General features: G+C 37.6%; 1 protein-coding gene and 1 long non-coding RNA gene across 3 annotated transcripts in view; one reads left to right on the top strand and one right to left on the bottom strand.

Annotated features, from left to right (window-relative positions):
• The window catches only part of SPINK5 (serine peptidase inhibitor Kazal type 5), a 76,681-nt gene that overhangs the window by 24,120 nt on the left and 25,345 nt on the right, over positions 1-27,216 (bottom strand). For both annotated transcript variants that reach the window (XM_045493168.1, XM_045493176.1), the window contains 16 exons: positions 26,548-26,611; positions 25,324-25,451; positions 23,834-23,900; positions 19,913-20,040; positions 18,494-18,581; positions 17,061-17,188; positions 15,736-15,817; positions 14,220-14,347; positions 12,641-12,719; positions 12,190-12,317; positions 9,522-9,570; positions 7,396-7,523; positions 5,471-5,558; positions 2,633-2,760; positions 1,920-1,986; positions 682-809 (listed from right to left, as the gene is read on the bottom strand). In XM_045493168.1, the coding sequence (XP_045349124.1) occupies positions 682-809; positions 1,920-1,986; positions 2,633-2,760; positions 5,471-5,558; positions 7,396-7,523; positions 9,522-9,570; positions 12,190-12,317; positions 12,641-12,719; positions 14,220-14,347; positions 15,736-15,817; positions 17,061-17,188; positions 18,494-18,581; positions 19,913-20,040; positions 23,834-23,900; positions 25,324-25,451; positions 26,548-26,611 (1,608 nt within the window). The remainder of the gene's footprint in view (positions 1-681; positions 810-1,919; positions 1,987-2,632; positions 2,761-5,470; positions 5,559-7,395; positions 7,524-9,521; positions 9,571-12,189; positions 12,318-12,640; positions 12,720-14,219; positions 14,348-15,735; positions 15,818-17,060; positions 17,189-18,493; positions 18,582-19,912; positions 20,041-23,833; positions 23,901-25,323; positions 25,452-26,547; positions 26,612-27,216) is intronic.
• LOC123605749 lies at positions 15,824-16,893 on the top strand. Its single transcript, XR_006715871.1, has 2 exons — positions 15,824-15,973; positions 16,708-16,893. It is a non-coding gene; the product is annotated as an uncharacterized LOC123605749 (long non-coding RNA).

Genomic DNA, 27,216 nt, shown 5'->3' with positions numbered 1-27,216 from the left:
ACCAGTTCTATTCCCCCATAAAACTTCCTATTAACTCTCTCTTCCCTGAAGTACCATAATACACTGTACACATCATTTTTCATTTAGCAGTTCCCCCCTCATATTTTATTAACTTGTACCCATGTCTAATCTTTAGTCAACCATATGATTTCTGAGATTATTTAATCCATCTATGAACAATCATTATTCACATTGTACATTGTAGAGAGTCAGTAAATGGCTATTAAATGAGTTAAATATTTTATGTGTACTTCTGAGCTTTGTATAAAGAATTTATTTTCATTCTGTGAAAAATGTGGTATTTTAAAAAATGTAGGTAGAAGAGTTAGACTGATAGCAAAATATGTGTATTATATTCCCAGTGGTAATTATAATCTAGAGAAGGGATCCATTTGACAGCAAAGGACCTAAAATTTTACAAAGAAAGATGTTGTGATCTATTAATAGGTAGGCTCTACCCCAGAACTAAGAGAGAATGTAACAACCTAGATATATTGTCTATTTCTAGAATTGTAAATCTTGGCCTTTATAGAGGAAGATTTGCCTAAAAATGCTCTACAGATAATAATTTGCTCCCTTTATATGTAAAGAAAGGACAAACACAATGTGTATTATTATCCTGGCTCTTTGCCTTCCACCATATCTGCCAGCTCACAGCAGGGGCTTCATTTGTGTACTCACAAGACAGCTTTACACATGGCACACTTGTTGCCGTGGGTCTTGCCATCTGGGCCACGCACGGGATCGTTTTCTCGTGTGCAGAAAAGATTTCCATTTTGCAAAAGGCTCCGAAATTCACTGCATGTATCCTAAAGGAGGAGAAAGGGCAAGAGTAGGGGTATTTTCTTATAAATTACTTTGTTGGGTTCCTACTAAGTGCTTCCTAGAAACAACAAAAAATGACCTACAGATATATTTTTTTCTGGCGATTGAATTTTTCAATCAATTCCTACTAAACACACATGATTTATTGATTTATTGATTTATTGATTTATTGATTTTTTAAATATATGAAGTTTATTGTCAAATTGGTTTCCATACAACACCCAGTGCTCATCCCAAAAGGTGCCCTCCTCAATACCCATCACCCACCCTCCCCTAAACACCACGATTTAAAAAGAGGTTTCTCTTCCTTTTTCCTTGAGGTGTAACCCCCAAATCCAGACTGAATCTGCAATCACACATAAGACTCGTTTTTGATGGGGGCAAGGAAATGACCACAAATTTGAAAAAATATACTTGGAATCAGTCTTTTTGAAGCCAAGAAAATGTTATCCTAGATTATCCTAGTGTACCCAATGTATTATTTTTATTTTCTCCCAAATGCTGTCACCAGAAATAAAGGTAAAGCAAGGAAAACAACTGATTTCACCAAATGTGGTCATCAAAAACTACATGGTGGGTTAGGAGTAATGCTAGATTTGGTGTCCAGAGGTCTAGGTTTCAATTCTTTTGTTTCCATTTTTTAACTGTGAGTACTTTGAAATATGAAGATGTGGATTCAGATACCAATAGTCCCACTGCCTTTGTAAGCAAGTTCTTCCTTCTTTCTGGATTTTAAACCTTCATTTAAAACTCGGGAATGAAGTAAATCATATGTTTGCCAACTATGGCCTGTAAGCAAAACCTGGCCCACCACCTCCTTAAATAAATAAAGTTTTATTGGAACACAGCCATGCCCATTTGTCTGCATATCATCTATGGCTGCTTTACAGCTACAACAGCAGAGTTGTGACAGAGACTGGATGGCCACAACCTAAAATATCTACTATTTGATCCTTAAAGAAAATTGTATCAATTCCTAGACTCGATGAACCTTGAGTTCTCTGACACAGGCTTTCAGTAATTGCATGTTATTTTTACAGAAAAACTGCAAAACCTCATCTTTTAGTGTGGTATTAAACTTCCAGGACAACTACCTTTTCAGCTTCTCTCTTAGCTTTTGCTTTGGATTCAGCTTCTTCTTTTTCTTTTGCTTCTTGCTGGCTGCAGGAGGGGGAGGGAGAAGAATCATTCCTAGTACCCAGTACATGTTATCCTAAATGGGAACTCTCTCTAGATAGAAATATCCCATTACCTCCATACCTCTACCAACTTAGCTTGGGAGTAGGAGAGTAAACGCACACCTGTCCATATTGTTTTCTGTGTTTAATGTTGCTTAAAGAATAAGACACACATGTCATAGCAAACCAGTAAGCAAATTTACCACTACATTTTTCTGGAAAATAAAGATACGGTTCTTCTCCCCAGAAAGCAATGAGGATGCTTGAAAATATTTACTAGATGTTAGCAAATGTTCCATTTGTTAGCACCTAACAATCACATCTTTGGATTATTCATGGTAGTATGTAAGCAGAGAACAAATTTCTCAGTCCTTGTATGCCATTAACTCTGGGGGACTTTGCCCTTAGCACATAGTACTCCCTGGAACAATTCAAGTACAGTTTAGAACACTGAGAACACCTCAAAGAAATGTGCTAAGGATATGGCTTTTTAATTGTAAATCCTTGAAAATAATGCAAAGATAGCTTCCATATCTACCTCCTAGAGGAAACCTTCAAAATCACCTCCCTTGCCTGTCCTAGGCCTATCTTCTCTCACACTCAGCAGCAGTGGCTGTGGTTTTACTCACAAAAAGGCCTCACACATGGAGCATGTATTGCCATGCATTTTTCCATCTGGGCCCTCAATGGGGTCGTTCTCTCTGGTGCAGGGAAGTCGTCCATTTCTCACATAGTTACGGTATTCACTGCACAGCTCCTGCCAAATGAGGGTGGATTTAAGAATCAGTTAACTAAATACTGGAAAACTTCCTCTACATTACCCCCATAAAACCTATGATACAACGCCCCCAAACATAGCAGATACATCAAAACGGTGATATAGAAGGTCAACATTAGCCAAGATGCTTTTTAGGGACTTTTTAAGGTCAGGAATTATCTGGAGTATAAGATTACTATTACTTAGTTCATTAGAAAACCTTCAATTCAACTCAAATATTATTCTGGGCTAGATACTGTGAGATACATAAAGAAGAATTGAGCAGGGGTGCCTCAGTGGTTCAGTCAGTTGAGACTCTTGATTTCTGCTCAGGTCATGATCCCACGGTCATGGGACCAAGCCCCACATCATGCTCCATGTTGAGCATGGAACCCGCTTAAGATTCTCTTTCTCTCTCTCTCTGTCCCTCTTCTCCACTTGCACTCTCTCTCTCTAAAAAAATACAAATAAGAAAGAAAGAAAGAAAGAAAGAAAGAAAGAAAGAAAGAGAGAAAGAAAGAAAGAGAAAGAAAGAAAGAAAGAAAGAAAGAAAGAAAGAAAGAGAAAGAGAAAGAAAAAGAAATAAAGAAAGAAAGAATTATCTATCGTTCGTTTTGCAAAGAATTTGTGGTTGGCAGAACAACAGCTCCCGTCCCTCCTATTTGTCCAAGTCCTAACACCCAGAGCCTGTGATCATATTACTTTACAGGGCAAAAGGAACTTTGCAGGTGTAATTAAGTTAAGAAACTTGAGATGGGGAGATTCTCCTGGATTCTCCTGGTATGTCCAATGTAACTGTAAGGGTCAGTCCTTAACAATAGGAAGAGTGAGACAGAAGAGATGGAGAGGGAAATACAACTGTAGAACAACAGTCAGAGATGTGATGTTGTTGGCTTTGAAGATAATGGAAGGGACATGGACTGCTTCTAGAAGTAAGAAAAGGCAAAGAGACAAATTCTCCCCTAGAGATTCCAGAAAGGAACAGAGCCCTACCAGCCCTTTGATTTAGTTCACTGAGACCCAGGTCAGACTTCTAATGTAAAGAACCAAAGACAGTAAGTTTGTTTTGCTTTAGGCCACCAGGTTTGTGATAATCTGTTGGAGCAATCATAAAAAGCAAATACAGAGTGTTTAGAGTCTTTGAAGAAAATGCATAGAACCATCTATAACTTGGAATAAAAAGAATGAGATAATTGAGAAATAAAGGAAAATTTCTGGCATAATAGATGATAGAGCTATTAAGTATATTGTATAAATGGGGAAAATCTTTGGAGAGCAGCTAATACTTATTCCAAGCCATGGAAAGTGGCCAGAATTTTGACAGATAGAAGACAAAGACAATCATATCTGAGTATGAGGAAAACCATATAGAAAGTAAAGTTCATTGTGTGTATGATATTGAAGACTTAAGACATGTGCTGTTATATATGGGTAAGTTTCTTGGGACTTCATAAAAATAATATACATAAAGATAGTTTATTATTTTATAAGTGAAGAAACTAAGATGCAAAAATGTTAACTGTCTGCCTTATTGGTAGGGAGACAGCCAGTATTTGAGCCCTGACAGTCTCAGCCCAGGTCTTTAACCACAATGTGACTGAATCCATGAGATGGGATACCTTGAATTAATGCTTGGGATGTCCGAGAAACAACAAGGTGGCCAGTAGGGCTGGCACAAGGGCAGCAATGGGTAGAAAATAGGAAATGAGGCCTGAGAGGTGGCGGAGGTCAGATCATGGGTGGGATTATAAGCCACTAAAAGGGCCTTGGTTCTTACTCTGAGTAAGTTAGAAGCCATGGGTGGCACAGATTGCCTTATGTTTTGCAAAACTGCTTTGGTTTTGGAGTTAAGGGTAGATTGTAGGAAATAAAGATGAGAGCAGAGAGAACACTAAGGAGTGAGGTCTTCCAAATTAGAAAAGGACACAGGAGAGGAACAATGAAGATCTGAGACACATCCTGTAAAAATGATACAAATGGTGATAAGGTGCAAAACCTAAGGCGCATCATGGGCATTCAAGCCAGAACGTGTGGTCCAATTGCTAGCTCTCAAATTTTTAACTATATATATTTCCTAACTTCTTATCTGAGCCTCTGAGTCCTCTTCTATAAAATACAGATAACAATCACATACTTTGAATGGTTACTACAAAGATCAGACATAAAACTGTTATATCACATGACATATGCCAGCAACTAAATGATTAATAGTCATCACCATCATCATCATCATTACGTGAGAATGTAAACCCAAGGCTCAAAAATGCTGCTAAGTAATTTTCCCAAAATCTCACAGATAATTAATTGGGATTAAAATTTAGGTTTTATTTGTTTTGTTTTGTTTTTTGTTTTATTTGTTTTGAACTAAACATCCTTATATAAAAAGATATGGAGAAAACTTTGAAATCTGCCTCTATTGATTTGCATTCATACAAGATAGCAATCTGTATATGCTTCTTTTTTGGGATACTACAATTCACATGGTAAGTGGAGAAAATGGTGATTGACGTCTTCTCAAATGCACAAGCAACTGAATCATACTTGGAGTGAATAAACTGAATAGGAAGAAGGGATCTCCTTATACACGAGAATCCAATACATGTCCTCAGTCTGAGAAGTTACTAAGGACATAGGATAAGGAGGTGGGAGCAGAAGGCTTGCCTGGAGAGAATGGAACAGTTATGTGGCTCTGATGGCCTGAAACAACTACCTGGACTGCTTCTCTCTTCACTTTCTCAGCCCCTACTTTCTCCTTTCCTTCCTTGCTATTATTTTTCTTCTCTTCTTCTTCAAGTTTGCTGCAATCAAAAATAAAGAAGATACAAGCTAAGTACAGTTTTCGATTCTCTTTGGTAATGTATTTTAAAAAGGAATGAGGATCTTCGAGACAAGGTCAGATTCACTCTTCGGTACAAATTTATCCAGTCTAAGAGGTGCTATTACTTTGCAGACAATAATAATAAAAAATAAATAATTCAGTAGTTTACAATTCTCCTTAAAAAAATAAAACTAGCATTTTTTTTTTTATCAGTATGTGACCCTCATGTAGTCTTTTTCTATCAGTCAGTGACTTTAGTGATCTGACTTTAGGCAAGCCACATTGCCTTGATTTTTCTAAACTGTGCAATTTTTCCTGTGTAAATAACAACCATATCAATGATCAAAGCAGAGGTGATACCAAGTCAGATGATGGGCCCTAGTCAAAATAAACCACGTTTCACTATAAAATTAAAACTTTAGATATTATTTTAAGGGCATTAATATTCAAGTTGAATTCATGTTTTAAAGTATAATAATGATCCAAGCCCAAGAAAATTCAACAACTAACATTTTGAGGTTGATCAAGAGTTAAGCTTCTGGCATTCTTGCCATGTTCTACTGATACACAGCTTATCAAAGCTTGAAAATCTATAGCATGGATCACATTATATCTGGTCATCTCCACAGAATGAACAAATGGAGCAAGTAAGAGAAGACCCTTGATTTCCTGAATCTGAGCCCATCGCCTGCCCTACTGGCCTGGTGTGTCAACCTTTCCTTTAAGGAGCTATGTGCATATACCTGAGATTGGGCGAGGACATGCAAAAAGTTACAAGACAGAAATCAACTTTGCACCTCTTTCAACAGATACTATTTAAACATTTTCCTCAGGGCTCCTGGGTGGCTCAGTCGGTTGAGCTTCCGACTTTGGCTCAGGTCATGATCTCACGGTCTGTGAGTTGGAGCCCTGCGTCAGGCTCTGTGCTGACAGCTCCGAGCCTGGAGCCTGCTTCGGATTCTGTGTCTCCCTCTCTCTCTGACTCTCCCCCGTTCATGCTCTGTCTCTCTCTGTCTCAAAAATAAATAAACATTAAAAAAAATAATAAAAAAAATTTAAACATTTTCCTCAACATTTACTTTAGCGTGAGACTCTGTAGAAGACTAAGAATCTAAGGAGGAGGAGAACCAGAGGAGGTAATAATCAATTTCTCCTATACTGTTCCACACAATGGAGCTCAGGTCCGACTCACCAAAACAGCAGCAAAAAAAGTCCCTGGACCTGGCTTCACAAGAAGACATTTCAATAAACACCTATTACATGGCCCTGCCTATTAGGGGTTTTACTCTCTATACTAAACCACTTATCAAAGTATTTATCTCACCTGGGCATGGTAATGTTCCTAAAAGGATAAATGTAATTCTCTCTATTGCATTTCTCATTCAGGTTATTCTAACAGTTCTTGCACACCGGCCTCATAGATCTCTGTTCAACTGGTTCTTCCTTAGCCAATATTTGAATATATTCACAGAATCATAAAATGTCAGAGGTGGGAGAGAGACCAATGATATCACTGCATCCAGATCATCAAACTTCTGCTCCCTCTTTGTTATGAATGATGATTATCAAGTGTTACAAACATACCAGCACTAAATTAAAACTTTCCCATGACTTACCTAGAGGATAGAAAGAGAACTGAATAGAAAATCACATTGTCACTGTGTGATTCAATATTACTTCCTGCCTTGTCCATGTGCTTTTCAGCTTGCCTAGCACACAACCCATGGCATATATTCTACACATTTCTAAAGAAACTGAGACTCAGACGTGATGGATAATAAAGAGATTCAGTAGAACAGATGAGCACAGGTACTCACAATAGACTTGCACACATGGAGCACTTGTTTCCATGCATTTTGCCATCTGGGCCACGGACAGGGTCATTCTCCTTGGTGCATATAAGCGTCCCATTCCTCACCTGGTTCTGAAATTCACTGCAGAGCTCCTGGAAAATATTTTCTCAGAATGATTTCTTACCCTGACTATTCCTTTGCTTATTCTGAGGAATAAGTGATGCAGAGTAAGAAGAAAAAGGAAAAGTGACTACGTGTAGCAGTAAATCAGTAATTATTTACAAAACTTCCATCACGGACTCAGCATTGTCCTGGCACCAGAGCAGGTCTGGAAATATTTAACATCATCATTCCCCTGAGACTGCTTACAATCTAGGTGCAGAAGAAGGCTGACAAAATTGGTAGAGAACAATATAAAATGTATGTGTTTGTGTTGTGTTACATATCAAAGTCTATAAATTATAACTGAATGATCAAAGGTGAGGGGGTTCAATGGACCTAGAAGAGGCTTCTTGGAGGAACTGAGAATACTGGTCAGCCTTCACAAAAAAGAAGGAAATCTTGCCATTTACAACTACTTGGATGAAACTAGAGGGAACTCTGCTAAGTGAAATAAGTGAGGTAGACAAAAAATACTGTATGATCTCACTTATATGTGTAATCTAAAAAAGCTGAACTCATAGAAACAGAAAGTAGAACGATACTTTCCGGGGGCTGGGTGGGGTGGGGGAAATAGGGAGATGTTGGTTAAAGGTTATAAACTTCCATTTAAAGATGAATTAAGTTCTGGAGATCTAATGTAGAGTGTGGTAATTACAGTTAACGATACAATAGTATGCAATACAGTATACTTGAAAGTTGCTAAGAGACTAGATCCTAAATGTTCTCACCACAAAAAAAGAAATGTATTTGTGTAATTATGTGATGTGATGGAAGTGTTAGGTAATGCTATGGGAGTATTATTTTATAATATATAAGCGTGCCAAATCAACACGATAGACACCTTAAACTTATACAACATGATATGTCAATTAAATCTTAATAAAGCTGGAAAAAATTAAAATAAGAATATAGTCTCCAAAAATTATTGGTAAACCTCAATTTGTCTTTAGAAGGCTGAGAAAGAAAAGAAAATGATGCCCAAACTAAGAAATAAAGACATATTTCAAAAAAAGATATGGAGGAGAAAACAAGTATGATCCCTTGGAGAAACTGACACCTTTCTGGGAGTCACTTGATAAAGCAGAGGGATGCAGATTTCATACAGGAGAGGTACAAGAGAAGCAGAGAGAAGGAAAAATGGTTTAGGACCATTTGGAAAATCTAAGATGACTTAGCAGCTGATCAGATATTATGGATAAAACAAGTGTTCAGTTTAAAATAAAAAGATGGTTCCAACTAACAGAAAGAAAGTTAATGAGCAAGTGAGTCAGTTTAAAGGTCAACTTTTAAACTGTGTCAACTTTCCCCAAATAAATAGTAGGCTTACACCTTGCAGCTGTTAGGAAATAAAACACATAAAGGTAAATCCTGTTTATGGCCATTATATGAGAGTATTTCAATATCATATATGGACAGATTTTATTGTGCTGCTTATAAAATTATAAAATTAATCATGTACAGTAGATTAAGAATAATTAGAAAGTCAAAGGATTTAATAATTATTAACTAGGATGAGAATATTAGTACTTTCTCCATGTTTAGAGGGTGAGAAAGATAAAATATGATAATATATGTGTACTTTGTTTTATAAATTGGACTAATGAAAGCAATAGGGACATTGTACTGTGTATTTGAAATAATAGAGGTTGGAATGATGTAAACTGAAATTAGTAAATTGTAAAAATTGATATTAATAATCTGTGCCTGACAACAGAAATCTAAGAAAAGCCAAATATGGAGAATATACCTTACCAAGTAAGTTAACCCTCTACTTTTTATAAAATGAAACTCAAAATTTGAATTATCATGCAATATAATTGATACTCTGGAAACTTCTAATCAAGACCTTTTTTTCAGGGTTTTTGTTGTTGTTGTTCATTTCAGGCACGACAATTGAAAAGGAAAACATTTCTGCTAATGAGATATCTAGAATGCTTTAAGGAGAAAAAAATGTCAAGGCATAGCATTAGCAGTCCTGAGAAAATTACCTTTGTAGCTTCTCTTTTAGTCTTTGTTCTTGTTCTTTCTTCTTGTTGACTGTAAGGAGCAGGGGAAGAAAAAGAGAGAAAAAGAAGAAATAGGTCTTAACAGAGTAGATTCTTAACGTGTACAGGTTGATCATCCGTTGCTTTAACAGGTCTCAAACACCCCCAAAGATCCACTCATAGTAGTTTGTCATTTTAGTGGATAATAAACTGAAATGATTCACTTTACCTCAAGATAATAGTCTGTAAGAAAAAGTCCCTTCATGAGTAAAACCCATTTAGCTCCTCAGCAAAGGCTGCAATAAAAAAATATTTCCTGTTTACGGATTCTTTTGCATCTGCGATAACTCCTTCTACTTTGGTAATATTTGGCTTCTGTGGGGCAGTCAGGCATGGTTAAGGGGACAGACTCTGGAGTCAAACTGCAGAAGGATCACAAGAAATGTCTGACCCTCTCTGTGCCTTCCTCATCTTTAAATGGGGAAGGGGAAGGGTGGGATAAGAGAAGTAGCAATGAAATTAGTTTTATAGGATTGTTGTGAGTGTAAATGGGTTAATACATGTAAAACAAGTAGAATAAGTATTCGGTACATGATAAAGTGATTGTCAAAAGCAATTGGTGTCATCATCACTGTAATTATTATTACGAGTCAATCCTCCCAAAACAGGCATATGATGGAAATAAAGTGGGGGTGATGGATCTTAACCATTTTGGATAACTAACAGGGCTGCAAACTGAGTTCAGCATAATTGAACCTACAGCACAATTTAATCCTGGTGTACAGACGGAAAAAAAAAATTAAACAACATGTAAGAAGTTTTAATTTTAAAATGCAAAAATGTTTTAGATAATCTGTAAAAATTAGGTTATGTTTCAGTCAACATAAGGCTTGCTCCCATTGATCAAATTAAACTTCCTTAAAAGGTGAAAAGACAGTTTGCATTTGGTATGAATGTGTGCAAGACGAGACCATGGAGGGAAGAAGGATTCTCAAAAAAGGAACAGCCTTTGCTAACATACCCATAAAATATGAGGTAATAAATAAAACTTTATTTCTTTTTGATAAGGAATTAAAACATTTTTTTTAATGTTTTTGTTTATTTTTGAGACAGAGAGAGACAGAGCATGAGCAAGGGAGGGGCAGAGAGAGAGGGAGACACAGAATCCGAAGCAGGCTCCAGGCTCTGAGCCGTCAGCAGGGCTCAAACCCACACACCTGAGATTATGACCTGAGATCATGACCTGAGCTGAAGTCGGATGCCCAACCGACTGAGCCACCCAGGCGCCCCTTGATAAGGAATTTTTATAGGGATGGGAGAAAAGTACTAAAATAGTTCCAAAATTATGAGATTTCTCATACTTTTTTATATGGAAACTGACCTAAACTTTGCCATGAGTCTAAGTTGACTAAAATATTTAAGAAGCATTTTCTTTCCATCCTGGGAAATCATCAGAGGAAGCAGCAGAGCTGACCACTAGGTGGCAGAATTCCTTCCTCAACACTGAAAGACTGATGTGGAGACACAGAAAAACAGACTGAAACAAGCCTAAATTCAGGCAAATATAATTACTAGAAGTTGATAATGGCATTGCTAAATGATTATCTTCTATCTATACCATAGGGTGAGAAACATCATTTTCTTCATTTTTTTTTTTTTTTCCTGCACTAATGTTTCTAACTTTCCCAACTCTCTGGGCCTTTATTTTGTCATCTATAACTTGTGATAATGTAAGAAAGATCTATTTCATGTTTGTCTTGAAGATCAAATGAGATTAGGCAGCAAAGCTTTTTGCAAATATTTGTCGATGGTATGCATTCAATAAATGTTGGTTATAATGATTATATGTTCATCATCTTGACTTCCATCTAAGAGGTTTTTAATGTTTCCGTGCCCAACTACTATGGGACAAATATTGTTCTCTACCGGGAAAGACTGAATGAATCCTTTCAGAGAGTCTGAGTTTATAGCAAATCAATTGGAGTGTTTCTTGGGACAAAGATCAAAGCCTTAAGGAATATCATAGACTCTTTTTTTGTGAGAATACATCATGCCATTTATTCTACAGTTACCCTTTAGTCCCCTGTAAACAAGGATCCAACTTCCACTGTTCCTAAAACAGGCTTCACCTATTTCAAATATTACAAAGTTCCTATTTGTGTTGTGCTCAAACCTGTGTCCCTATAGCTCTCATCCATTTTAACTCTACTTCTTAAGATCACACAGAATGAGTAAGAAGAAAGGTAGTCAACTAAAACACTCTCCTAAAACCTGCCATGCACCATAATGATATTTTATATGTAATCTCATCCATTTCCTATTTTAGCTGATAATCCTTCAAGTAACTAAAAAGCAATTAGTGTGGTTACCACAGAGTATTCTCTTCTCTGAATCAAAGATCTTGAGTTCTCTCTAAAATCTCTTTATATCGCAATCATCATCATCTGAAAGCTCTCCACTTGCTTTTAGGTTTTGTATTTTAATGTGTGTGTGTGTGTGTGTGTGTGTGTGTGTGTGTGTGTGTGTGTTTAGTTCATTTAAATGTGACACCCCAAAATGACTGCTGTACTGAAGAGAAAAATGCATTATTCACAACTGATTATTCACAAATGTTTGAAAACTTCGCTCGGTTCCTTCTCCCCCACCATCAGCAGTCCTGAGCTTTACTCACAAGAAGGCCTCACACATGGAACAGGTATTGCCATGCACTTTCCCATCTGGGCCCTTGATGGGGTCGTTCTCTCTGGTGCACAGAAGCTGTCCATTCTTCCTTAATTTGCGGTATTCGCTGCACAATTCCTGTGAAATTGAGGAAGGAAGTTCGAGGTCTTGAACATAGGTTGGATCAGACTGGCAAAACAGCTGCATTTTTTCTCAAATGGGGATCAGCAAGTGACTTATTTTAGAATAGGTCTTAGAAGACATGACTATTTTTAAAGGATGAAAGTTATAAACACTTAACCTAGAAATAGTCACATATGCACATGTGTATATGCTCACATGTAAACAAACACAAACTGTACAAATGTTTCCTACAGCTTCAGGGGATTTATGAGTTCCCTGAATGCCATCTATGGAGCCCAGGTCCACATGCCTCTGACTTTTGGAAAAGTTTCCCTCACCTCAAAGGAAGTTGTGTTCTTAGATTGTCTCTTATTTCTTGACTCACTTTCCTTCTTTTTCTTTTCTTCTTCTGCTTGACTAAAAGAGAATATAGAAAGAGATCAATAAGGATCATAGAATGCCCAAATTGAAAGTGATCTCAAATATCAGTTAATTATTGTAGTTAACATTTAGTAAGTTCTTACTATGTACCTAACCTCGTGCTCATACCCTGAAATCTTCTCAACTGCATGTTGTAAAACTTCTATTACGACCCCACAGGTAAGAAAACTGACAGACAGAATGGATCACTTCCCCAAGGACACTTGCAGTTTTCTAATCTTCCAGTACTCACAATTTTCAATATTCAGTATGTCTCATTACTATCTAGCTTTGCTTTAATCTGCCAGTAAATTCTCTACTTACATCATTCGTGAAACCCCACATAAGTCATTCTACCCCTGAAGTCCTCAAACTGTTAGGAAGTTGCTCTTGGCATTGAGCTGGACCCCTTCCAGAGTTTCGACTCATTGTTCCCACTTTCATCCATACAGACAGCCTACAGTGTTGATTCCACATTTAAAAACAAAAGATACTTGGGTATTTCAAGGCCATAACTCTCCCCTTGCTAAGTATGCCATGTCTTAACAGTCCTCAGGGGACATGGTTTGTATTCATTTCCTCTAAATATGTTTTTGCTTTTCTGCTGAAGTGGAGCTCTCACAAAGGAACACAAAGTTAATCTGGACTCAGTGCTTACATTTTCTAGAATCCCTTCCATAACAACAACAATTGTCTATTGAAGAGAGAGATGTTGAACATATAGCCACACATATCAATTTACAGCTATACTAATTGTGGTTAGTGTTATAAAGGAAAGTCCTCGTCACCAAGATGGAACAATTGAGGGGTTAGGGGCATGGAGTAGGCTTCACCATGATTGTTTCAGCCGACAAGTCAACACATGGAGGGGTTCACTGTGCCAGATACTCATCTTTCCTATTCCAAGTCGTTCCCCCAGGTCCTGCATGTGGACTAATGTACCATTTTGCATACTGATATGTTTGCTTTGTGATTTGTTGTGTGATTTCAGATGACTTCACAACCTGCTCTGTAGGGGTGAGATCCTTGTTTTATATCCTGTACACTTCCAGAGGAACTCAACCAGTGATTGATATGCAGGAATTATTCTTTGGAGTTGGTTAGGAGTGACATCACCATGATGGCAACATAGGTGGTTCCTAACTTCCCTCCCCCTCACGAGAACAACCGACCTCTATTCAAGAACACGACATGACTGAGAGAATCCTACAACACAGGGGTGAGGCTGAAGCACACACTGGACCTCAGAGACCAAGACAGACTACATTAAAAGGGTAAGAGAAGGAGCTACACGTGGACCTCTCTGCCTCTCTCTCAGGACAGAACAGGAAATATTCTCTGATAATTATGACACTGTGCAAAACTGCCACTGACAAGAAATAAAACACAACTTAATTTTTAAGAAGTAAATACAACAAAGCTAACATTAAAAAATTTAAAAAATGAAGCAGAAAGGACAAAAGTCTCCCTCATTTTTCCAGCTACAGCGCTACTCACAAGAACACCTCACACATGGAGCAGGTGTTGCCATGCATTTTCCCATCCGGGCCCTGGATGGGGTCGTTCTCTCTGGTGCAGGGGAGTCTTCCATTCCTCACAAGCTTACGGTATTCACTGCACAGCTCCTGCCGAAACAGAGAAAGCAAGTTGGGGATACTTGCTTTTATGCCTATTCCAAGCAGAATCCTGGAACATCTACAGTGGCAGAAACTAGTGTTATGTTTCTTTGATTCCAGGATTTCAGCTGTGTTTCTCTCACATGTAAAATTCGGTTCAACAAACAAAACTCATCATTTGCTAAGAGATGGGAACAAGTAGAACATAATAGGATGTCAAAATATAATAAATGAGGTGGGCAAGTAAACTCCATTTTAATCTAAATGGAATAAAATAAGTGCAAACATGTAGGTACAAGAAAATCTGAGAATGCAGAGGTTGAGGCCATGAGATCTGATGGTGAAAAGCAGAGAAGATGTCATGGGACAGGAATAATTTGTATGAGACTGAAGAGCAAACAGGATTTTGTGGGTAAGAAGACAATTGGGGAATACGCATACTAGATTGTTAAAACAAATTGAGAAACTAAGTTGTAAACTACACGGGCATATAGCAGAACGTGAATTTCTAAATGAAGGTAAGAAGCCAAATAAAATAGTTTAAGGAGGTTGAGGTGTATGTTGCAGTTAATGATGAGCCATTTGTGGGCTTTAAGCAGATTAATATTTTGAAACTTCAGTTGTGTTAGGGAGGATAGTTGGATAAGGGAAAGACTAAAACCTAGAGGGAGAAGTAGGAGACTTTCATCATCTAAACAATAGGCGATGGGGGGCCTGGGTGGCTCAGTCAGCTGAGCGTACAACTCTTGATTTTGGCTCAGGTCATGATCCCAGGGCCGTGGGATCAAGCCCTGCATCAGGCTCTGTGCTGAGGGGGGGTGGGGGCTTACTTGGGATTCCCTCTCTCCCCTTCTCCCTGCCCCTCCACCACTTGTATGCTCTCTCTCAAATACACACACACACACACACACACACACACACACACACACACACCCCAAGGAAAAAAAACCCCAAAACAATGCGTGATAATAACTTAATAAAAGGCTATGGAAACAAATATGATAACATTTCAGGGATAAAAATCAGGCTTTCTGTGTGCAGAATGAAGGTATTTTTATCCCAACTCAGATGTGAAATTTCCAAAACTCGCAGGTAGAAAATATACACGTAGAGTGTCTGGAAAGTGGTTTGCCAAAGCTAGCACAGTCTGTACTGGTGAAACCAGTACTAGAAGTCAATTTTTTCAGACTTCAAAGAAGTTATTCTTATTGTACAGGATTAGTCTCTGAAGCAGTGAGAATGGATCAAGCACCCATAGAAGTCATCTCAATGTCATCTCCAGAGGAAAGGGTTAAGATTTCCTGGGAATTTTTGCAGGACAATTTTCTACCCTATAGACTCTGAAATATGTTCAAATTATAGTGCCCAGTAGGACTCATTGGGTGGGTTCCACTCACTGCATATGAAGGTGCTTTTCCAGATTCTCTTTTACTTCGTGCTTCATCTTCAGCCTTTTCCTTTTCTTTAGCTTCTGCTTGGCTGAATGAGAGAAAACGAGAAGAATCCATAGGACCAAATACAGGCAATTATTTGTCCACATTCCTGCATTGATAATTTCTCCTCCCTCTTTAGGAAGAGCAATTTTGGCCTTTTATCGCTAAACCAATGAGAAACAACAAAATAGCCTCCAGTATGGTAAGACACCATAACTTCTTCATAGTTTTTGCTTAACGTTGAAAGAAATATAGTGATTGTGGATTTGGAAAACTTGCTTTCTGTAAATTACCTTTCTTGCCTGAGGTCAGAAAAGCAATGTCATCAATGTCCACAGAGGAGGTATCAAAACTGGTACCATAGTGACAGTATACCTGGAGGCTGAAAGTGGCCTTTACAAGCACATTGACTGGTTCCCTTGTTTCACAGTGAGGCAGAGACAGTTTTGGCTATACTCTTAGGACAGGACTACAACTAAACAAGTTCTCTCCTCTTAAGTCTATAGTCTATCCATCACATCGTGCACACCCTAGCTTTATTAATTCACCTTACATGTATTGCTTACTCATGGCTGTGTTATCTAAAAACAAAATATAGGGTGGTGGGAAAAGGCCAATAATTTTCATACATTGATAAACCAAATGAGCTTACATTTGCTTGGCACAATGGAATTGCATAGTATGTACAGCTAACTAATGGCATTTCAATTACACAAGGCTGTCAATCAAAACAAAAGACCATAGATTTGAAATGTAAATCAACTACTTAATCTGAGCTCAATCAAATAAACTGGGAGCAATTCCAAATTTTGAAAGCAAACTGTCAATTCTAACTTATCGAGAAATGTCACATTATATATAGTAATATTTAATTTTATAAGGGTTCATGGTTGTTTCATGGGCAATACTAACTCTAATAATCACTTTCTGCTTTAGGTGTTCACTTTGGGCCCTAATGTCTCCAGAGGATGAGATGCCACAAACGTGTACAACAGGTTCACATATGATGCTTCAGCAGTGAATCTGATATTTGCACAAGCTCATGGTTGTCAGGATGTTCCAGTGGTAAGAGAATGAATGTCGGGGAAACAGACATATAGGAATAAATAGTTCCCAGCTTTATTGGCTTTATTGCTAACATTCTATGTAAGTATTCAACTTATTCAACTCCTCTCCCTATTTTGAGCCACAGCTTCCCCATCTATGAAAGTAGCTAGTTCTATTAGACCATCTGTAAGTTCCCTTCTCTCTTTGGTGTTCTTTTAGACACTTTGACATTCTATACTTACTAGAAGGCTTGACACATGGAACACAGGTTTCCATGCATTTTCCCATCTGGACCACGAATAGGGTCATTTTCTCTGGTGCAGAAAAGTATTCCATCCTTTGCATGATGCTGATATTCACTGCAGAGTTTCTAAATAATGAAAATGAGACACTTTAGATATAGTTCTCTATTCTGTTTATACATTTTAGATACTGTGGAGGATTTGAGTGATAGGAGACTGAAGTTAGAGAAATTATAGAAAAAAATAAGGAAAGAAAGGGAGGGAAGAATTGAGGAAGATAGGAAGGGAGGGAGGAAGGGAGGGAGGGAGGAAGGAGAGAGTGAAGGAAGGAAGGTAAAGAAGGAAGAGAAAGAAGGAAGAAACTGGAAATGAAAGATAAAAGGATAGTTTTGATTTGAGAACTAAAATTAAAGGACTGTGGGAAAGAAATCAGTTGAAGATGAGGGCCAGACAAAAAGATGGAGTTACATGAAGTCAGAAGGGGACTAATGAGGTAGGCTGTTTTATGAAACTGTGAAACTGCACACTAGAGAAGGTGGGCTAACTCACTGTTAGAAACAACTTAAATAGAGTTTCTTCATGGAGTGAAATGGTCCAAATATCCTCCAGGATACCTTCAAATGTTGGCTTGTCATACTACCACTGGATTGTGCCAATATTTCTGACTCTATGAACACAATGTAGAAGATGAACTGAATCTTGAGGACTGAGGGAGATGTTGGCTACAGACATAGAGACTAGGCAGAATGCTAATACCCTCACACAAAGGAAATCTATTAGAGATATGAGCTAAGTCAGTAGCAGGAGAAAAAAAAAACAACAGATGCCTGGTTAAGATATGTTTAGAAAGTAGAATGTGGTATGATTTTAAAGGGAGCATATTTTTTTTTTCAACTTTTATTTATTTTTTTGGGACAGAGAGAGACAGAGCATGAACGGGGGGAGGGGCAGAGAGAGAGGGAGACACAGAATCGGAAACAGGCTCCAGGCTCTGAGCCATCAGCCCAGAGCCTGACGCGGGGCTCGAACTCACGGACCGCGAGATCGTGACCTGGCTGAAGTCGGACGCTTAACCGACTGCACCACCCAGGCGCCCCAAAGGGAGCATATTAAAATGTTACCCTGAAGACCTCCAAACAACTACCACACATATCAAACTTTGAATTCAGATAGTGCTTTGATATATTACCTTCATTTAGGAACTATTTTACTAATATGACTTGATTAATTTTCTCCAAATAGAGCTAAAAATTGTAATGCCATAATTATTCTTATAAATCTTATGAATTAATAACTATGAATCACTTTCCAGAAGATCCATCAGTAATGGAGGAAAAATGAACCAACATCGAAAAGGCTTTCTAGAGTAAAATGTAAACACACACACACACACCCCACAAAAGTCAAAACAAGGTGATCAAACTAATCATCACCTCAATTTCTCTTTTAACTTTAACTTTTTCTTTAGCCTTCCTTAGGTTTTCATGTGCTTTATTTTTTTCATCTGAAAAACGCCGTTTCCTGGAGAAAAACAAGACAAAATAAATGTATACAGATGCTTCAAATCTTTACGTTACAAAATAGTCATTTAGGTGAAGGTGGGAAAACAGCCACATGTTCATGAATTCTAATACAAACATTTTCCAATCATCTTAAAGCTCCTAATTAGATTGAAATCTTCACTCTTTACCCCCCAAATCCCTTTCATTTTGCTTTCATGTATCCACTGCAGTGATCTTTTTTGTCATCTTCCTTTTTTTAAAATCCCCTTAGCTTAAATTCTACCTTCATTGAGAAGACATCCCAGATCTCAAAGTGGAAATGGGTTGTATATCTGTCACTGTATTTTCATACCTGAATATTCTCTTATAGGATAGTTCTCACTCTGTCTTGAAATGTGTGTGTTTGCGGAGGCACTTATTTGTACTCTTTAACTTTAAGCTTCTTGAGAGCAGGGACCTTCACTTGTACATTCGTTCAACATTTGGCCAGTAACAATTTTTTTGTCAAGTACAGGCCAAACCCTCGGGCATATACTACAGCAACATACAAAACAGACACATACCCTGTGTTCTTGGAATTTAGAACCCAGTAGAAAAGACTAACAGTCAACAAATAGTCATAGGAATAATTACACAATTACCAGCTGTGATGATTGTTAGGAAATAAAATTAAGAGTTACAAGGATTGATTTCAATTAGGAATTTCAGGAGTCTTATCCAAAGAAGGATAATCTTGAAATGCAATCCACAGAGGGGGAGACACTAGCTCGCCAAGACTGAGACAGACTTGCTGGAGGACAGCATAAAAAAAAGAGCTTGGAAAGATCAAGGATATGAATGAGTGACAAGACCTTGTCTGAGACATCTTCATAAATGCCATGATTTCTATGTTGTGGGATTTGCCCTTCCCCAAGGTCAGATGCCCGAGATGAAAAGATAAAGTTAATCTCATTCACATATGAACCTCAAGTTTTTGTGGGTGTAAACATCTGTCTATCACAATGGGATAATTACTGAAGGAAAACAGTCAAAGTCTTGGTACCTGCTTTTACCCTCATTCTGTATTATGAGTAGCTCATAAAAAGGCTTACAAAAGTGGTGGGAGGAAATATTAAGAAGTATTTTGTAATCCAGTCTTCTAACTGGAAAATCGAATCCATCTGTACTCAGAAACAGACATACATCATGAGGATCTATTTACTAGGTGATATCATGTTTTGCAGAGGGCAGAAAACTGCTCAAAAAATTCTAAACAACAAAGCTCTACCTCAACATCGTGCTTATTCACTGTGCCAATCAATCTCCACTTCACGCGCCCATTCACTCCAAAGAAACTGCATCTATACTCACAACATTTCAGCACACAGGGCACATTTGTTGCCATGCATCCTGCCATCAGGGCCACGAACTGGGTCACTCTCCCGTGTACAATAAAGTCTTCCATTCTTCACTTGGGTTTCAAATTCCTTACAAAAATCCTTCAAAAAGATAACTAATTACACTTAGGACTTTTCTACTCTTTAACACAGAAAATGTATACCATGGATTTATAGTCACAGAATGTCAGGTGTAGAAGATGTTGGTAAACATGTAACATATTAATGAAGATTAGTAAGAAATAGTAATTATGTCATGACATTACTTGGTACCTGTATCTACTATTTGGTTTATTAAAAGGCAAAGAGCATTATAAAGAATAAGTCTGAGCATTTATTTCGTAAAACGAGATAGCTCTTGTTAACTTCCAAGTCTATGAAAAAAGGATTATATAAAAAAAAAGATCTTTCAACTAGTCCCAACAAAGACATAACAAAACGCAGCTGCCAAGACAAAAGCAAAAATTTGTCAAAAGCAGAACAGAGAATCTGTGAGATGTGATGCTTAAACACTATTTAATATGGACTGAATCAAGAACAATCCAATATGGCTTGCAAGGAAATAAGGTGGCATCCAATGACATTACACTTTCTTTCATTTGTTCTCTCTGTGAATCTGTGGCCTCCTTTACTGATGTTCATTTTTATGGGCTCTGCTTCCTTTATTGATATCTATTTCTAATACAGTACATAGAAAGCACAGAAAATGAATCTAATTTTCACTCACTTCCCACTGTAGAGAGAGGTAAAACATCAAGACTAATATTTATTTAGAAAACCTTAAAAGGCTGTGACTTCCCCAAATGTTCCAAGAAAGGTTTGTACCCAGATTTCCCAATGCTTTAGTTCAGTGGTTTCAGGTTTTTCTCTCTCTTTGGAAATCCTACTATTAGATGAAGGCTAAACTTCATATCTATGTCTATATTTCTATCTATACCTCCCCTAAATTGCTCTAGACTTAGGGATCTCTCATGTCAACAAACATGTTTTGTGATGGTGTATATTACTATATAACCTACAAGAAATGCTTTTCAAAGCTTTTTTCAACTGTGTGACCCTCATTTTCCCATTTCAGCCAAGAAAACATGAGCATAAAGAACGTGGTTTGAAGTCTGAAGACCTGAGCAGCTAGATTGCCTTTAACTCCCTGGGAGATCACAGCAAAGCCCCATCACCTTAGAGACCTCAATCTCACCTACCTACACAATGAGGCTTTTGGAATAGATGCTCTTTAGGACTTTTTCTAGATCTAGTATTCTCAATTTTTAAAAAGGAACTCCTATTTCATGAGGACACTTTAAAAAAGGACTCTAATTGACTCCTAATAAGAAGATACTTGTTTTTGGAGGAGCAGTGGGTGTGCTCCAAACTTCCTGGTTATAATAATCTAGGAATAAAGACATAGAAGACAATCACCTGATAATCACAGCATAGTAACAAAATTACTGTTCAATCGTTCCCATAAGAGAAACAATGATAATTTCAGTTTATAAGTTGTGATTCATCTAAGGAGATTCTGAAGAAATACTTTTGTGAGCAAACCACTGACAGGTTAATTATGGGGCAGTTATTGAGCCATCACTATAAAGCATCCCCATTCAATATAATCATGTCCCGTGACCCCACCAAAACAATGACCCCAGCTACAGAGAAAAAGAGGGAAAAATAGCCAAGACATGATAAAAGGCAATGGAAAAGATCTGTGTTTCTGAAGTAATAAAATGCTCGATATTACAAGATGACCCAACATTTTTGACTGAAATTTAACCACCAAAAGAAGTGCTTTTCAAATCTTAGTGAGTATTCAACAAATTACTGACAACTCTGAATGCTCCACTTTTCTTCATTTAAACTCTCAACATTCTATTTACGGTGGAAAATATGCTTCACTGAATAGTATTATGAGGTGGAAGCTTAGCCCAGGTCCACCAAAAACTGGACCTATGACTATCATAGGAAAACATTTGCCCAACATCCACAAAAACAGTATACTTGTGATGCCTCTCCCGATCTGATGGGGAACCCCAAATGTGGGGTGAAAGAATTCACCCAAGGCAGAACAAAAGAGATACAAGTTTATTGAATACATCACAAGGGTGGGGGACAGGAGAGCAAAGGAGAGGCTATCTGCCAGGAGGCAGTGGGGACTGTATTTAAAGAGGGAAAGTGAGGAGGTATGGGAATGTTTGGAATTTTCCTTTTTTGGTAAGAGTGCCTCGTTGTAAGTAGCCCATTTGTTAGTTAGGACTTGTGGATATTTTGAGCTGGGTTGCCCCAGGGGCCTGTCTGTATTCAGCCAGGGGTTAATGTGGGTCCTTTGGCCTTGATCAAATTTCATTGCTCAAGCCTATTGTCTAAAAGCAGCCTCTAAACTTGTATTAGCATGAAAAGGTACAGAGTGTGTAATCACATTCCAACAACAAAGTAAAAATTGACATTTATCCAACCTCCTTAATTTGGAACAAAGAAATTGAGGTTCAGAGAGAAGAGATGACTTGGTCAGTTTCACAGAGCCAGAGCATAACAGAACTATGGCTAAAACTTAGGTGTTCTGACTTCTCAACAAAAAGTTAGTCATTTAGCAACATAATTACTGTCACTGTCATTGAAAGTACGGTTTAATAACTGGTGATTTAGGAAATCAAGTTGTATGATCTACAATGCTTATTCAATTACGAAAGGAATAATTTCTGTATACTAGGTTCAACAATAAAATCATACAATAATTTGAAAAAACTTAAAGGGTACTTTAAAAACCACAATCTCGGAGTGCTTGGGTGAGTCAGTTAAGTATCTGACTCTCGATTTCAGCTTAGCTCATGATCTCACAGTTTGTGAGACTGAGCCCCACATTGGGCTCTGTTCTGAAAGCATGGAGCCTGCTTGGGATTCATGTCAAATGACTGTCTCTTTCCCGCTCTGTTCCTCCTCTGCTAACACTCTCTCTCAAAATAAATAAATAAATTTAAAAAAATAAAATAAAAATAAAACCCACAATCTCAATATTTGTGTGGGTTTTTTTTTGTTGTTGTTGTTTAAACAGAAGCAATACTTTTATAAACATAGGCCTCATTGAATGTAATAACCATAATGGAAAAATAACTCCAATTTGTATCAGTGGGATCATACATAAAATACACCAGTGATATACTGTTTAAAAAACTCTAACTGGGTGTTGTATGGATACCAATTTGACAATAAACTTCATATATTGAAAAAAAATAAAAAATAAAAAATAAAAATAAATAAAATAAAAATAAAAAACTCTAGACTTATTTAGAAGTTATTCTGTCTATATGTTGCATTAAAAAAATTTATTCAAAGCAAAATTAATCTACACTAAACCAGAGAGAAGTCTGGAGGAAATTAAGTAGAATTTAATTTGCATGTTTTCTTTTTTTTTTCTTTAAAATTTTTTAACGTTTATTTATTTTTGAGACAGAGAGAGACAGAGCATGAACGGGGGAGGGACAGAGAGAGAGGGAGACACAGAATCAGAAGCAGGCTCCAGGCTCTGAGCCATCAGCCCAGAACTGGACGTGGGGCTCGAACTCACGGACCGCGAGATCGTGACCTGAGCTGAAGTCGGATGCTTAACTGACTGAGCCACCCAGGCTCCCCAAATTTGCATACTTTCTGACTTACATTCTTTCTCTCTTTTTTTCTTAAGCAAGGAGGGAAATTGCTTGAACTTTAGGTGTGGAAATGCTATTTTAAAATTGAATCTAATGATTAATATACTAGGAATAGTGAATGTGGTAAAGTTTGAAATTAAGGGAAACAATTTATTGTAAAAATTAAGGACCATGACATTATTGAATTACCTCAAAGTGTCACACCTAAGTTTGTTAATATTTTGGCCACAAGAACCAAATTATGTTGGTGAGTAGTTTACCTCTTCAGCACTTCGTTGAATTCTGGTTTCACCTTCTTTCTTGGCATTTTCTTGAGCTTCTTTTAAGCTGTTAAGAAAGAAAACAGTTGGTCAGTTTATGGCTCAATCCTATTTTCAGCATCCCTGTGCTAGGTACTTTCACATCCTTGGCCGTAACTGGTTAAACCGATCCATTTACATGAGACAAGCTTTTCCCTGTCTTGATTGAGCCAGAAAATTGCCAAAGATAAGGAAGGGTGTGAAACTGACTCACTGACAGTCAATTAGAAGCTTTGTTCTGTAAAAGTAGATGGGTGTGGCTCCTTGATTGACAAACAGAAGATTGTTAGGAAAATCCCCTTTAACAGGCAGAACTAAGAGCTTTAATACAATGCTGTGACTACAGTGAAACCAAACTAAGCATTTAAAGTATTGCCATCCACGCCCTTATGTAAACCTTTTCTATACCTTGTAAAGTATTTGTTTGCCTTCATGTAAAAGCACCTCTGTTAACAAAAAAAAAAGCTACATTGAACTGAGCTTCTAAGTCCTCTCATATCTATTACCTACTTGCAGTCTCACCCTGGAGATGGGCATTATTAGTTCTACAGAGGAGAAAACCAAGAGTTAGAGAGGTCAAATTCTCTTTTTTAGCTAGTGCATGAAAAGAAACAGAAACTCACAGAACTGAGGCAGGCTGGAACACTAAAATCACATGCCTCCTAGATAAGAAAGTGGAAATTAGGCTTATTTCCTGTCTGGAAACCGGTTATAATCACTGTTTTGCAAACCTGATAGGATGTGCCCCTGAATTCTATAAGAGCACACTGTAATTTTCAAAGGCAGGTGTGAAGTTTATTAATCTCTTAAATCTATTGAGGTAAATGGAACATTTTAAAGCTTGCTGACATATAGAGAGTCCATACCTTGTTTAACAGCCAGAATATTCAAAAGACTCACTGGATGGTCTTCATATCTCAGCCTCAGTACTCACAACAATGTCAGACACTCAGAAAAAGATAACCCAATTCTTCCCTTTCATAAAGTTCCACCTTTTATTTTAATAATGAATTCAGCCACATGACATTGTTATTATTATCATCTTAAATTAGACTTACTTTTAGTAAGAGTCGCTATACATATTCAAATGAAACAATGCATGTCAAATGACTGACCTAGATTATTCCATATGAAACTGCTTTCTAAATTTTAAAATATTGTGCCTTATAAAACATGGTGCATTGTCTTGTCGTTATAATTAAGCAAATTAAGAGTACTGAATTTAATAACGTAATCATCTCATCCACTTCATTTAAGAAACACTAGCAGATGACATTAATCAAAAAGAAAAGCCACTCTGAGAGCAAGGACTATTTCACCTTATGAAGACAAAGAATTATATGCTTCATGAAAAGGACTGTATCTCTCTGTGGAGTGGTTCTCAACACAGCAACCAAATGCATCCTCACCAAGTCCACCTACGTGCCCTGCTTGGGGATGACGATACTTACAAAAGCTCAGCACACATCGCACATTTATTGCCATGTGTTTTTCCATCAGGTCCAAGGACGGGATCATTTTCCCTTGTGCATCCAAGTCTTCCATCTTTCACATAAGGCCGAAAAGCACTACATACATCCTGAAGAACAGGGAAAGGAACTTGACATTCACCATACTGATTGTAATGCCTTCCACACTGTTTTCAGAATTTTTATAATTCTCAGTGCTTCTCTGCCCAATGCACAGAGCCACCTGGAGCAGTGCCAGATGCCTAGAAGTAGCTTAGTAAGTACTGCATTAATCATGTGGTTTAGTATGGTGCCCATTTACCTATTCATTTACTATTAAACACAGATACCCTAGTATGTGCTAGAACCAAGGTAGAACACGGTCCTTGCACTCAACTTGCTCACGATCTACTGGGGGACACAAAGAGACACTTAAAATATGATGTGTGGGGCACCTGCATGGCTCAGTTGGTTAAGTGTCTGACTTCAGCTCAGGTCATATCTCATCAATTCATGAGTTTGAGCACCTGATTGGGCTCTGGGCTGCCAATGCAGAGCCTGCTTGGGATTCTCTCTCCCTCTCTCTGCCCCTCCCCCACCCGTGCTTTCTCTCTCTCTCTCAAAATAAATGAATAAACTTAAAAAAATATACATGATGTGCTAAATGTCTTGGTAGGTGCTCTACAAGCATAGAAAGGGCACCAAACCTTGACTTAGGCAAAACATTCAGCTAGAAAAAGTCAAACGTGACATGTCTGAGATACTTCTTTCTTTCTCCTATCATCACAAGTGCATAGAATTTTAGCCTAGAGAAAAGCCATTCAATACAAATCTCACTTTTAGATATGGTAACACTGGTACAGTGTGGGTAAGTAATTTGCCCAAGATCTCCCGACAGCAAGTGACAGTGCTAGGGTTTCAATTCAGGTTAAGTGCCTGATGCATAATGCCCTTTCAACTACAAATGTAGTTTTGTTTTGATTGACTGATTGATTGATTGATTTCTCTTTTTCATAGAAAGCAGAAAGAGAGCTGAAAGGTCTCACTACCAAAATAAGCGGTTCCAGTTTCAGGAACTATCAATTGCTTTTCATCTAAATGAGCCATGTTTAAATGAGCAGAAATTGCCTCCTTCCTCACACCCCACCCAAGAAGGAAGAGGAGAGCATCTTTTCTCTCTCTGGTCAGCCTCCCAAGGGTTTCCATCATTTTGACACTTGTCCTCACCTGCTCTGGATTACTGGTCTCACATTCCCCTTCACTTTTTATGCCAACTTGGGACCTGGTTTTGCTGGAATTGAAAGTTAGTAGACACAGAAGTTTAGCATCACAGAACATCTTACTATTCAAAAAATAACTTATTTTCATTCTCTTTTACCCTTGAAAGTACGTAATAACTTATTAGGTAAGTTACGTAAGTTAACTTATTATGATTCTCTTTTACCCTTGAAAACAGATGTCACACTGCATTCTTTTCCTGACTTACTCTTTATAATGAGAGCCTATGTTTATACCTTGAAGTCAAAGAAATAGAATCACGTTGAAGGGCTAATAAGATTCAGACCTGAAAATATGATTTCCAGAATTTTCCTTCCTGTGTCTAGAGGGGATCCATAACAGGAGAGAGGGAAAAACTACACCTTGTAAGTAGATATGCCCCCAAAAAACTATGCTGCTGTCATTGATGGTTTTTTTTTAAATATACAAATTCAAGTTTATTGGATGTAACTTGCTACTATACTATTCTTTGTTTGGTTGATGCTAATATTTTAGTTATCATGGAAAGTACCTAAAGTCCTAAGAATTTTATTTGGTCTAATAGACCTTTAAACCATATCTGAAAACAGAACCATAAATGTAAAAAACACTTTCTACTTTATAAAAAGATAAAAACCA

Source organism: Leopardus geoffroyi, chromosome A1 (assembly GCF_018350155.1).
Source record: "Leopardus geoffroyi isolate Oge1 chromosome A1, O.geoffroyi_Oge1_pat1.0, whole genome shotgun sequence".
NCBI lineage: Eukaryota > Metazoa > Chordata > Mammalia > Carnivora > Felidae > Leopardus > Leopardus geoffroyi.
The sequence above is the reverse complement of the archived record's forward strand: the minus strand, read 5'-3'. Positions and strand labels throughout refer to the sequence as shown.